The 13144-nt window shown below is 37.9% G+C and overlaps 1 protein-coding gene across 1 annotated transcript in view; it reads right to left on the reverse strand.

Annotated features, from left to right (window-relative positions):
* LOC122769291 (protein unc-13 homolog B-like) overlaps nt 1-13144 on the reverse strand; it is a 66178-nt gene that overhangs the window by 22024 nt on the left and 31010 nt on the right. Inside the window, exons 15-22 of the mRNA XM_044025718.1 lie at nt 9381-9449; nt 8664-8753; nt 7574-7702; nt 7015-7154; nt 6383-6468; nt 4879-5005; nt 4084-4180; nt 1468-1611 (exon numbers count right to left, since the gene is read on the reverse strand). Coding sequence (XP_043881653.1) covers nt 1468-1611; nt 4084-4180; nt 4879-5005; nt 6383-6468; nt 7015-7154; nt 7574-7702; nt 8664-8753; nt 9381-9449 — 882 coding nt within the window. The remainder of the gene's footprint in view (nt 1-1467; nt 1612-4083; nt 4181-4878; nt 5006-6382; nt 6469-7014; nt 7155-7573; nt 7703-8663; nt 8754-9380; nt 9450-13144) is intronic.

The raw sequence follows: 13144 nt of genomic DNA on the forward strand, positions 1-13144 counted from the left end.
CAGCTGCAATGGCCAATAAAAATCAACTACACCACTGTGCGATACACACCTCAAGTCCTTAAGTTGGAAGATACAACTGCCTTATGCAAACTGATGTCTGATGATTCTTCAGAGTATTCGATGTAAGAGAATTAAAAGAACAAAAACCAGGGAGTCTAAAGGATGTCAGAGCTGAAACTGTGTGTCTTACGTGTTTATTGATCCGACAATAAATCTTAGATGTTAACTGCGTACACTAATGCATCTGCTAAAGACTGTGTGGGGCACACATGGGACATGTTCTTCTTCAGAAAAAGATGAAATAGAGACATTTAGAGAGGAATGCTTAAAGCTTAAAGAGCGAGGAGATAGAGAGAGAGATATTACTATGAGTGGAGCAAAGTGGACAGGGAGTCAAGGGTTGGGGACAGAGATGGACATCTGAGAGTGATGGCTTACATTAGCCATTCTTTATTTAATGAGTCCTACATTGATCGAGCCAAAGCACCACAAACAATAAACACACACACACACATACACAAGCGTGCGCGCACACACACACACACAGAATATATCTGCACACAATTCTTCTGCAGTGAAAGGTTTGTTAAATTTAATGGCTCTGCCTAAAAGCAACTGCCTTAAATTACATTGGAAGGTTCAGTTCCTACAAACACAACACAGTGCAAACTGTGCACAAGCAGGAAGCCACTGGTCAGTGTTTCAGAGGAATACATGATTCAAGAAGGTCAGAACTGACACTTTAAAGCTGTTGCCCAGGAACATAGGGTAGTATTTTTTTTATTTGATACCAAATTTATAGCATATTGGTAGACAAATGGACAAAGAGTTGAAAATCTACTTGTTAATCTGCAAATTACGATGCTATAGGAGCTCTGACTTACACACAGTGGCTTAACTTCTTGAACAAAAAGTTGTTAAAGTTATCTGGACTCCTCATTACTGGAACCACATGGCTAAACTACACTCCTAAGAGTAGTTTATAACCATACTACACTACACCAAGAATACAGGCCCATTAAAACTCTTCTTGAAGCGTTGGTAGCGCTGCCATATAACGAGAAGATGGAAAATGCAAATACTTGGCAACTTTGCTTGAACATTTACTTGAATTAGTAATTAATCCTCTAAAAGACCAATCGCAGCTACAGCGGTGCTTATAGCTCACCTCCACTGTGTCAAGACTGTAGTGTGGCGCTTTTAAATATAAATACATGTTTTTAGATTCAAACTATTGTCAAGTGAATTCACACAATGCTGATTAACAGCAGATTAAAGGGATAAATACTTCTTGCCCCCACAAGCCCCTGTTGTGTCTGATGAAATACGCAGCATACAAATAATGTAACAATGCAGCTCTGTATTCTGACTAAATGTGTTTATGTGATTAACATGACAACTGCATTTATTCACATTTGTGTCTGTACATAAATAAGATTTAATAAATATACTGTAGACATACAGTACCTTGGCAAAGCGTCTGTTATACTGGGCCACCACTGTGGGGTCAGGACAGTCTAGTTTCTTGATGATCTCAAAGCTCTGGTTGAGCTGCGTGAAGATGTCCACCACCGAGCTGGAGAAGAGAGCGTGCTCAGATGTCTGCTGGAACTGCAGGTGGAGAGAGACACGTCAGTATTTAACAGTAGCATTCTGTAATTCCTGTAATCCAAACAGCAGCATCTTCACTGACTCATGCATCACATCCTTCTCTGCTGTCTTGCAATCAAATAATATAGTACAACACTATTTTCCAGCTACTGTGTTAATCACTCCACAGAAATCAGGACATTCTGACCATGACTACATGATCATTCACTTGTGACATTGGTGCTGAAGGAATGGAGGACATATTGCATGAGTTGCCACAGATGCTGTAGATTCATCGGCTAAATGGCTTAAATGGAAATGTGAATTGTGCCCTGAGGGTTGGTGTGATAGTCTGTGGCAGTTAAGAGGATTGTGCCACATGATTGAATCCTTGTGTTGTTTTAGAAACCTACAGTATATTGATCTATATCTGGGTCCTTAAGAGCCAACGAGGCGAATAAGCACTTAAGGTCCTCACGACGATCCATCTGTAATGGTCTCCTCATAAACTCCAATGAGGTGTGCCATTAGGCTACTGGAGCGATACAGGTACAGGATATGTGTGGAGTGTACTGAGTAAGAGACAGAATCTTGATGCATAAGATGTATACTTCTGTTTGAACCTGATCTGAGCCTGAAAGTGGGCTAACCAAACCTGTTTTTGTGGTTAATGTAAGCTACACTAAGTTTGCGTTACCTTTTTTATGACAGACAATTGTTACCAAGACTACAGTTTTTTTTCTGTTTACAGACGAATGCAGAGAAAATGACAGCAAATACAAACACAAGAGCAAATTTGTGCATAACACTTCTGACTATTATTACTGTCATTTCTGCAACAACCAATCTTACTTTGAATAAGTAAACCAATCACATTGTCTGAAAACCAGTATGAGGAGCCAACATGAGTCTAGAATATAATAGAATAGACTATTTCCTAAAAGACATATCAGTAATACAAGCGTACAATACATTTTGTATATACGGTATATTTTTAATTTTTTTTATGTCTTGTTTAAATCTTGCTGCTGTAACATTGACAATTATCCCATTAAGGGAGGACAAGAGGATAACATTATGTTAAGAACTGGTCTAACGAGAGTCTCCTTTACATCATTTTGTTCAGTTTTTTTATTGCCTCAAGTATAGTTGCTTTAAAGAATTGTGCCTTTTTCTTTTTTTTTTTAGGATTTTTCAAACATTTAAACTTTTTGTGAGTTACCTTCCATTATTTCCATATCCTCTATTATCCTCCATATTCCTCCCTGTATTAACAAAGTGGCCCAAGTCACAGTGTTAAATAACATAAATGTCCCATTAATGCAAGATCTGTGTGGTAACACATCAGACATAACAGCCGAGGTCATAGACATAATGTCTTATCTCCACCAATAGAGGAGACAGAAAATTGTTCCTGTTTTTTTCTTTTTTCTTTTTGCCTTAATTGAATTGTGGTGTCTGCTGAGCCAATGTCAGGAAATGAGAAATTTAAATTGCAGAGCACATTGCTGAATATTATTCGAATGGAAAGACGTCTGACGCTCCAGTAAAAAGAGATCATTAAACTCTAACTCCAAGTCCCCCAACCTAAATCGTTTAATAAGATATTTGTCCCCACCCTACTAAAACTAATAAAAAAATAAAAAACAAAAAAACATAAAATAAATGACTAAGCCTTTTATGATGTGACAATGGTAGTGCAACTGTTTAAAGGGTTAGAAAATAAAAAATAAATAAACATGCAGTTAAGGATATGTCATAATGTTGGTTGGTTATAGGAAGAAACTTTATATCTAGTGGAAATGGAAAACAAACATTTTAATATTTTATTGACCCTTCTATCAAATTCTGGCCTCCTCCCTCACAGACTTTGTCACATGACTTCCTCCTCTGATTACTGCAAGCACGAGACTGCTGAATCAATTGGACATAAACATACTGCAGACATTGTTTAAGAAAAAGGTCTTTTTAAAGCAAATGATAAGCAGTACAAACAGGTATAGACTGCAAACATAATGTGAAACAAGTTGCACGCTCATAGATTAACAGTTAACTGCAATTTAAGAGCAAAAACACAACAAGTGAGTTGTTCGATGTGTTTCTGTCTGCCTGATAATAGCTACTGTTGATAGTTTTGTGTACACTGGTGGCACAAAAGGAATAACAGATAAGTGCTGACACACACGCGCATGCACACACACGCAAACACACACAAACTAGCATAGCGTTTCATTTCACAGATTAGACCAAGGCTTGCACCTCCAGTATGTGTTAGATTACAGCCTCTGTTGCAAAAAAAAAAACCTTCAAAGAACTCAACAGAGTTTCTTTCCTATTATATTGTTACATTTTTCAAACAATATTCTGAATTTGGGCAGATATGTTCCTGTATGTAGTAAACAAAGAACAAATGTGTTGTCCTCATAATATTAAGGAGCAGATTTCTGCTCATGGAAAAACACTTCTAACCACAGTCTTTTCTCGTCACCTCACCCCTTCTCTCTTGTCTCGCTCCAGTGCTCCATGCATGAACTCCATCGACACGTCCTCGTTCTCACCCAGCCAGGCCAGGACAAACTGGAGGAACCACCTGGAACAACAACAAGACTAAGATGAACAATAAATGTGACAGAACTTATTTCAGCCTGTTGAAATCACCGTCGTTTTGACAAAGGATTATTATGAATTAAAGCTGCGCTGCGTAACTTGTACAATGTTACGATGTTTGTATGTTGTTTCCTTCACCTGGAAAACCAGCTCCGTCAAGCAATACTATCAAACCTGACTGTGATAGTGTTTGTGTGCGTGCCATTTAGCTGACACGGGCATTTCTTTGTGATTTCAGTCATAATCCAAACTTTACTAGCACAAACTAGTGCTGGAGTGCTGCTGTTGCCTCTGTTTGTCTTGACATAAAATGAATCGTTTGTCGCCCGGCAACATGAGTTCTAAACACTGCTATACTTATATAGATGCATAGACAAATAAAAGGAGTCATGTGTCGCTGATAGGCTTAATTCATTTGACAATGGTTTGAATACAACAGACATCGGTTCATATTTACATGCCACGGCTTTAATTATTTTGCTTTATTAAATTATTTACTTTTTTTATGTGTTTTTTCATTGACTGGTTTTATTCATTTCATTTTACCACAGTTAGAAATTTGTGAATTAAAATCACCTAGTAACCTGTAAATGATGAGGTTGCTCTTGTCTGGAGGAGAGGACACAGGAGGTGTGCGTGAATGTGTGAGAATGTGTGAGAACGTGTGTGTGAGTGTCTTACGCTGGGTACTCAGGCACAGTGTCTGTGAAGGCAGGCAGGTCCTTCACATACTCGTTGTAAAGCCACTTGACCTTGAAGTGCAGATTCATGTAGTCCGCAGTCTTGCAGAGCTTATGTTTCTCATGTTCTGTAAAGATGACAGTGACAGACACAGACACACACGCAGAAACACACAGATTTACACAGCTATAACACAGAAGCCCAAGCCAAACCGTAACCGCAATCTCTACCGTAACATAAATCACGTGCAACCCGAAACTAACCACAAATTCAACAACATTTTATCTCATTAGGGGCTTTAAAACCACACACACACACACACACACACACTTACACACACAGTCTTACCAGCATAGAAATTAACTCCGCGGATGCGAATTGTGACGGGAGCTGAGATGGCAACAGAGTTGTGAGAACAACCAATAAGAAGTCAGAAAAAAAAACAAAAACAAGAAAGCAAGACAGAGATGAAAAGGGAAATAATACTAAATAACAAAAAAGTACAAACTCTCGAGGAAATGGAAAGAAGACACAGACAGAAGAGTCTAAAGAAGTGAAGGGATCAAACTATGATTTCAACTGAGACGATGAACTACATAAACGAGCCTCTAAGCAGGTTTTTGTTTTCTGTTGTAAGCAGTCTCAACTATTTCTTTATGACTAAACATTTGATCTGAAATCTAAAATAATTATTTATCTACGAGCTGGGATCTGGGACACAAGAGTTTCAAGTCTTACATGAGACACATGAGACTCAAACAGAAATTGTACTTGCATATAATATTTATCAATTGTAAAAATCGATTTGAGGAATAATACATACATGCTTTAAATAAACAACTTTCACTCCGGAATAAAAATCTGTAATTTCATCTGATATTAAAATCTTTTGATTAATCAAGCATTAATAATAAGAGCCTGTTTTCACCTTGGAAAATTGGAATTAATTCCAAACAGCCGGAGAAGTGAGAAGACACTGATTTAATTCAACGGCCTGAAACAGGGAACATTATTCTCCTTCAACATTTGCTTTTGATCAAAGCTTTAAATTCCACTTTTGCTCCAGCTGAGCAGCTCAGGTAAACTGAGTGTGGCTGTGCAGCTCAGAGGCATAAGATCAAGAAAACAGGCTCCAAAGCCTTTCAACATGTACTTCTTAGACTTCTTTCATATTTTTCTAGTTTAAGTCTCATATGATGTCAGTCGCTCTGACTCTCGAACCCTTATCTGTGACTCAACATGGATAAACAACCAGAAACCACAGCAACTCTAGCAGTACTGGCTCGTCTGACTCGATCTTATCAGCTACAATCTATCTCACCATTGTTCCAGCGGTAATGATCGATTTGATCCAGAACTAGAAGAGAGTCGAAGGAGTGAAGGAAACAGAGTGAGAATGACGAGGGAGTGAAGCAAAGGTGATAGTCTCGTGACAGCTGTTACTTTTTCTCACAGATGCACACACACACACACACGTGCTGTATAGAGACACACAAAGTCTCACCCTCCAGAGCGTACTTCATGTCCTGAGCGAACAGCATCCACATGACCTCAGCGCTGACTTTACCAACATTGAGTTCCTGAGGAAACCTGAAAGAGACGAAAAAGTAATAGTTCTTCTGCTTCTGTTAATTAAGCAATATCGCATGAGAGGGAGTGCTGTTGTACTGGAAAACCAGCAAGTCATGAGCATGAGGGCACAGATATCACAGCCATGCTCTGGCAAACAAAAATAGTACCATAACTGTTGCCTGGCAACACTAACAATGAGCATTTCTTGCATGCTACACCTGTTATGTCCACTACTTTGATTCATGTACTTGTATGTCTCTATTAGTTGTGCAAACAGAGAAAAAAAAAGTTTGATCTGACAGTTCACTGCTCCATCGTTTCCTACTCTCAGTAGATGGTCGACAGCAAGTTAGTTGCATGTCTCTCCACACAATTAAGTTCTAACAAATTGTTTATGTTAACGAATAGAATTAGGTTATTTTGAGAACATTTTGAGAAAACACTGACAATCTTGTACTTTTGATTAGTAAATAAAAGTTCACACAATTAAACAAATTACAGATTTGAGAACATTCCAAACACTTCTCAAACGAGGTAAAAATAAGAGTGAAACTAAATACTGACTGGTTAATGATGGCCGTGTATGCGTTTTTGTCCTCTTCAATGATGGAGACGATGAGTGTGATGAGTTTGGGCCAGAACTCCAGATTCTGAATACTTGGTCCCTGCTCTTCTGGCTGGCTCTCCTCTTTCTTCTCCTCTTCCTCCTCCTCGTCCTCCTCCTCATCGTCTTCTTCCTCATCTCCATCAGCTTTTTCCTTCTTCTTTTTCTTCTCTGGCTCAGGCTGCACAAAGAATAACTCTGGTGAAGCCTTTAAATAATTAAAAATGCTATGCAAGTATAAACTGTTTGCAGACTCGTACAGGTTGCACTGTATGGTAGCTCATGATTCAAATGTAAACGGTTTCTAAACTCGCTTCTGTTTCACCATGCAAAATGATTCCCAGGTGGTTATGGTGAGACTGTCGCCACCAAAAAACCCCCAGTTAAAACTGTAAAACTTTTCGACCTCAGCATCAATGTGATAGGAATCAATAATGAAGCAGATTGTGGTATGGAAATGAACAAATATTACATTATTAATGCTGAAAAGAATCGGTGGAAACTCACCGGTTGTACGGCAGTCTGGAACTGACGGCTGAAGAGCTCCAGACAGTTGTTGAAGATATACTCGTAGGTGGAGTTCAGGCAAGCTTTCACGCAATCTCGCACCACATTCGCTGCCCTGGGAGGACTCTGCAGCTCCAAGACCTGGACAAGAACAAGGGCAGCACATAGGGGTGAAAAACACCACTGAGAGACACAGATATTCATGCAGTCAGGCTTTTTTCATAATGCATTAACAGGTAACAGGTAGAGCTGATGACACCCAGCGCCACCTGTCCACCAAAACCTAACTCCCTCTCCAATTGCCTTTGTGAAATCAAATGCTGGTTCTTTTGCAACGTTCTGAAATTAAACAGTGATAAAACCAAGGTTCACCTCATTAGCACCAAATCCACCGTATCAAAACTTGACAGAATCACAGTCACAGTCACCTTTGATAGCACCATCTACATCATGACCAGAGCATGAAATTACCACCAGGTGAAACCGACACCAATGAGTACAGAGAAACTGTTATTTTGTTGACATATCTGCTATGTGTGTTTTTATGAGGGTAACACAACAAGAAAGTCTGACATTTTTAAGCCCAAAATGTGGCGGCATATTGCTGGGATGAAGAGGTCGGTTGTAACAACAGAGCAACAAAAAGGATGATTCAAAGTAAAAGAAGACGTTTTAACACAAAGTGGTCAATTGGTGCGGATGGCAAAGTTTGTGACTGGCTTGTTTGTGACGTTAGTACAGAAGAAATGCACTGTCGTGACTGTCGTATGTAAAAACAAAGTCTAATCCATTTGTAATTGGGACAAAAAACTTAAAAGTTAGAGGCAATTAGGGACCACGAGTCTCCAAGAAAATGTTGAACTTGGTTGAATGACCTATATGTGAGTGAAACAACACACTAATAGATTAATGCTCAGCTGGGAGAGACCATCAGTGAGATGATGTTTCTGTTACTGTTATTTTCTCAAGTTCAAGAACCATGCTCATGCATTTTCTGTGTCGTTCACCTTTATTTAAAGGCACAAAAAAGTTAACTTCCAGCCCTGATTATGACTTTACACACTATTAACTTGTTTATTAATGTATTGCTTTCTGTTTCTACCTTCATTCTGAAGAAGGTGATGCTTGTGAGAAGATCCACTGTTGACTTCAGGTCATGGAGGCGATCCTTGCTGCTGGCTGGGAAATTATTCTGCATGAGAAACACAAACATGCAAAGGGTAATTAATATTTCAGTAAACAAAGCAAAGTGCATTTTCCCTTTTGTAGTAAGGTTCTTTCCCCCCCTTTTTCAATCATGTCAATGGTTTTTAATTTTATGATCTTGGGTTCCTAATTTATGCATATTATTATTATATTATGCAAAACGTATTACTAACACACTCTCATAATTAATGAAATAATGAGAGAGGAGTGAGATTTTGACAAAAAGAAAGAATGGAAACTGTGAAAGAAAGGAAAACCCAAGTAACTGAGAAGGCAGTATAGTTAACATCAAGAGCATGTTGGAAGAAATAAAGATGACAAATATTTGTTGCATTGTTTGGGACACACGATACAAAATAAAAATAATAAAGTGTCTGCTGCTTTATCCTCCACCTGAGGATTGTGACTCTGACACAACCCATGTTCTCCCACACACAAAGGGAGAACATGCAAACTCCATGGAGAAAGGCCTTCATTCAGACCGGGGTCGTGAATCTGGGTCATTTTTCTGCTCGCCACCACACTTTCTCTCCCCAAACAAAAAGGCACAAATTGTCATGTTACTGGACTGAAGCTGCAAGTCTGCATGTGGTAAAGAAAAGTGGACACTCACTCTGTACATGGAGAGGTCTATACGCAGGGAGTTATGAAGTTGATCCAGAAGCTTCACAAAACGATCTCTCTGTTTGAAGGAGCAAAAAAAGCAAAGAGAATTTGTTCAGATTCATGCAATTCCTTTGTCTAGACAAATGGGAAAACAAAGACATGAGCAATTTGCAGCTTCTGTATGAACAAATGTGTTGCCGAAGGAAAGGGCAAACTCAAATGGTGCTCAAAAAACATTTATGGATATATATATATATATATCAAGCTAGTTTTTAATGAAAATAAAGTGCACATAAAGTAAATGCCAGCACGGATTATTTCAAACATAAGGAAAAGAGGTGCACCGTTAACACAAAGTGAGACAAAGTGTTGCACTTTTTTAATCAAATAGGTATTTCCGTTTACATTCATCAGACATAGTTAGTTCCTGAAACAACTTGCTCGACAATAAAACAAAAAAATTATATGAAAAGGAAAAAAAGCTAAGGCATTTTGTTCAGTGTGTTCCAACTCTTTTGATCTCTACACGGGCTGTCGGCAAAGAAATGTGCTCAAACATGCTGAAACATGATTTGTCAAACTACAACCTAACGTCTATCTACTATCGAGAGAAATGTGTCACACGCTTAACACTCAATAGTCAATGTCTCTTACTTAATGCTGTATATAAAAAACTGTTTATTGGAGTAATTGCTGTTCTACAGTGTACTGGTCCCAGATTTTATTTTACTATTTCAAATTGCCTCGCCAAAAAAACAAGGGATTAGCAGCAAACATACATATCCATATCAGCAAAAGAACCATAAAGCAGATTCTGGCTAGTAGAAGAAACTTGGGCTCAGTGTCTTGCTCAAATTCATGGGGACACATGGAGAGGAGGAGCCACGGGTGAAGCCAACAATCTCCAACACCCAAACTATAACAAGTATAGTGATAGCCATGTTCTTTTTCATGTATTCCTCACATATGTCATGTCAATAAAGCAACCTGAAATCAAAAATAATAGAGAAAATGAGAGGGGGAGAAGAAAGATGAGCAAAGTTTCCAGCCTCATTAAAAACTTTGCTATATCTAAAAGCTAATGACACGACAGTGAAACCCAAATTGTTTTTTTTTGATTACATAACATTGGGGAAGTTTCTTTGGATAGCCGTCTTTCGCTTCTTTAGCAAAGCAGCTTGTGCATGTTAGTTGGGTTTCCCTTTTGTTTTTTATCTGTGGATCAAGGAATAAATAACGGCCAACATTATAACTGGCGCCAAAGCCCAATGAAAAAAAGAGCCAAATTTTAATCAACCCCTTAAAAGTTTGTTTTGTTTGCGTGTTTGTGCGAGTCCCATGGTGGCAGGAACACTGCAAACAGACAGCAGTTACGTAACAGAAAGTAAAGACACTGAAGTGTGTTAGAGCTTTCCAAGTCACGACAGAGAGGAATGGAGAAATCCCCCTGAATCTAATACCAGAGGCGGATTCTAACCTTAAATAAATTACAATAAAATAATTGGTTGCCTATATTCTATTTAGTCTGTCACTGTGAGCAAACCCTCTAAAAATGTCATAACCTTTATTCAAGACACTGGAATTGAGGGAGGCTGTCATTTTTAATGATGCTGAACAGCAACAGGATTATTGAAAACACTGGCAGGCAGAAAGTGATGGTTATTAAGAAAACACGATCAAATGGTTCACAAAATTTAAGTTTGGATCGATTTGTAGGAATTGCCAAGACTCTGCTGCACTCATAAATACCAAAAACCTAATTCTAAATTTTATTTACCAACACAATTATCACATTATCACATTACACATTATCTGTAATTTATACCGCAAACATTTTTTTTGCAAAACAATCTCAATATATCGGTGAGTCACACTGCTACAAAGGATGACACATCCCTTTTTGCACTGCATATAACAAAACACTGAATTTCACAATGACATGCATTAAGAATGTGGATTTCTAGCATCTCTCCAAAACCTGATCCACTCTTCAAAGTCCTTTTTTATGATGGTACTTTTCCTCTAGTGCCACCATATTTGTATTAAATCTAATTTGTATTTATCCAGCCCCATGCCAAATGCCAATGGCTATGAATCATGGTGACTATGCAGCAGCATCAGGTAACAGGAGTGTGACCAGTAAATTATTGTGTTTCACAGATGCACTTTCATTCTGGTGCTGAAATAATCTAATAAAACAAAAGGAAGCTCTGAAATTAAAGCACATTTACAGCACAAACCAGCACATTACACAACGCAACTGACAGTCAGTATTGAAATCCACTATTGTACCTTTTTTCCCCATTTAGGTACAATCACATTTGAGGAAAATAACAAATGGGCAGATAAGAAAAGAAAAAGGTAAAACCAAAAATTATAATGAAAGGGATTTTCCATAAGAGGATAAATCAGGTCTGTCAATATCAAAAAAATTACATTTTACACTTATAAGTTGAGTCCAACACTTCCTGTTTTGCTTTTATTTTTATATGGTTGTATGTAAGCACAATTGTTATATTTCATAAATACACGGTATGGATAAACAAACTCTACACACTTTTTCTTGCTGTGAGTATGAAAGATAATAAACTCAACCCTCTAACGTGTGTATACGTGTAAAAGTGAAGGGGCATTGCCAAAAGGAAGCAAACTGTGTGCACCCACTAAATGTTACTTTGGAGACTGATTAGTGTTAAAAAACAACCCAAAAAATATAAAGTTTGCTCGCACTTTTGCCATTTTTCTACTGATGCAACAGCTTCTCCACTCAGAAACAGGAGGGAGGTGTGAGATGCAGGGATGTCTGTCTTCTTGCACAAAGGCACACACACACACTCACTCGAGGGTGGAGTGGAGGAGACGATGAGATGGGAGGGAAAGAAATGCATTTCTACAGCTCCAGAAATCCCCCTTCTCACCATGGTAACAGGTACATTAAAACTGGCTCATTATTTACAGGGAAACAAAACTGACAAACAAAACAAAGGAGAAGGATGCATTTAAGGAGCAGTTAAATAGAAAAAGTCAAGCGAATGGACACTATCGGTAAAGCAGACAATTAACAAACAACTCCCTATTGTCTGTGTTTTACAACTTTAATTATAAAATACTGAATTTGTGTTTTTCTTTGTGAAAGAAAACACATGGATAAAAGGTAGTTAATAGTATCTTCATTGTATAAAAAATTTATTTTTAACATCGAGTTAATGCCAAACAACAAGTAAAATACTGACCCCTAAATGACTTGAAAGAAGAGTTGTGGTTAATTTCAGTTGACTATAACTTAAATGTTTCATAAGTGGTTTGACATTGGACTTAATGATTTTTACCTCAACACTCACACAATATCAGCTGGGACTGACCTTTAACCCCTAAAGAATAACATAATAATGAATAACTGTCTTTTAATATCTTTAATATCTATCTGTAGATGTATGGGTTGTTATTGGATGTGCTTTCCCACATTTCATTAGTGAGTAAAAAAAATCCATAGAGCTCCATCTGTCAAAAATGTATTTAGTTTAGGGTAATTTGGGTTCTTTCTGGACTATTTCACTCGATAACTCCTGATTGATACGTTAACTGCTGTCAAGTCATTCAAATGTGACTGATGTTCTCTGTCATAAAAATTGGAAAGGAGATTTAATCAAACATTTGATTCCGGATTACTCGGATATCTACATCAAAATGACTAAATTCAGTCAAATTTAATGACCAAATCAAGCAGAGCTTATTACCAAGCTTGCAATCCATTAAGGAGCCACATGCGCT

Source organism: Solea senegalensis, linkage group LG5 (assembly GCF_019176455.1).
Source record: "Solea senegalensis isolate Sse05_10M linkage group LG5, IFAPA_SoseM_1, whole genome shotgun sequence".
NCBI lineage: Eukaryota > Metazoa > Chordata > Actinopteri > Pleuronectiformes > Soleidae > Solea > Solea senegalensis.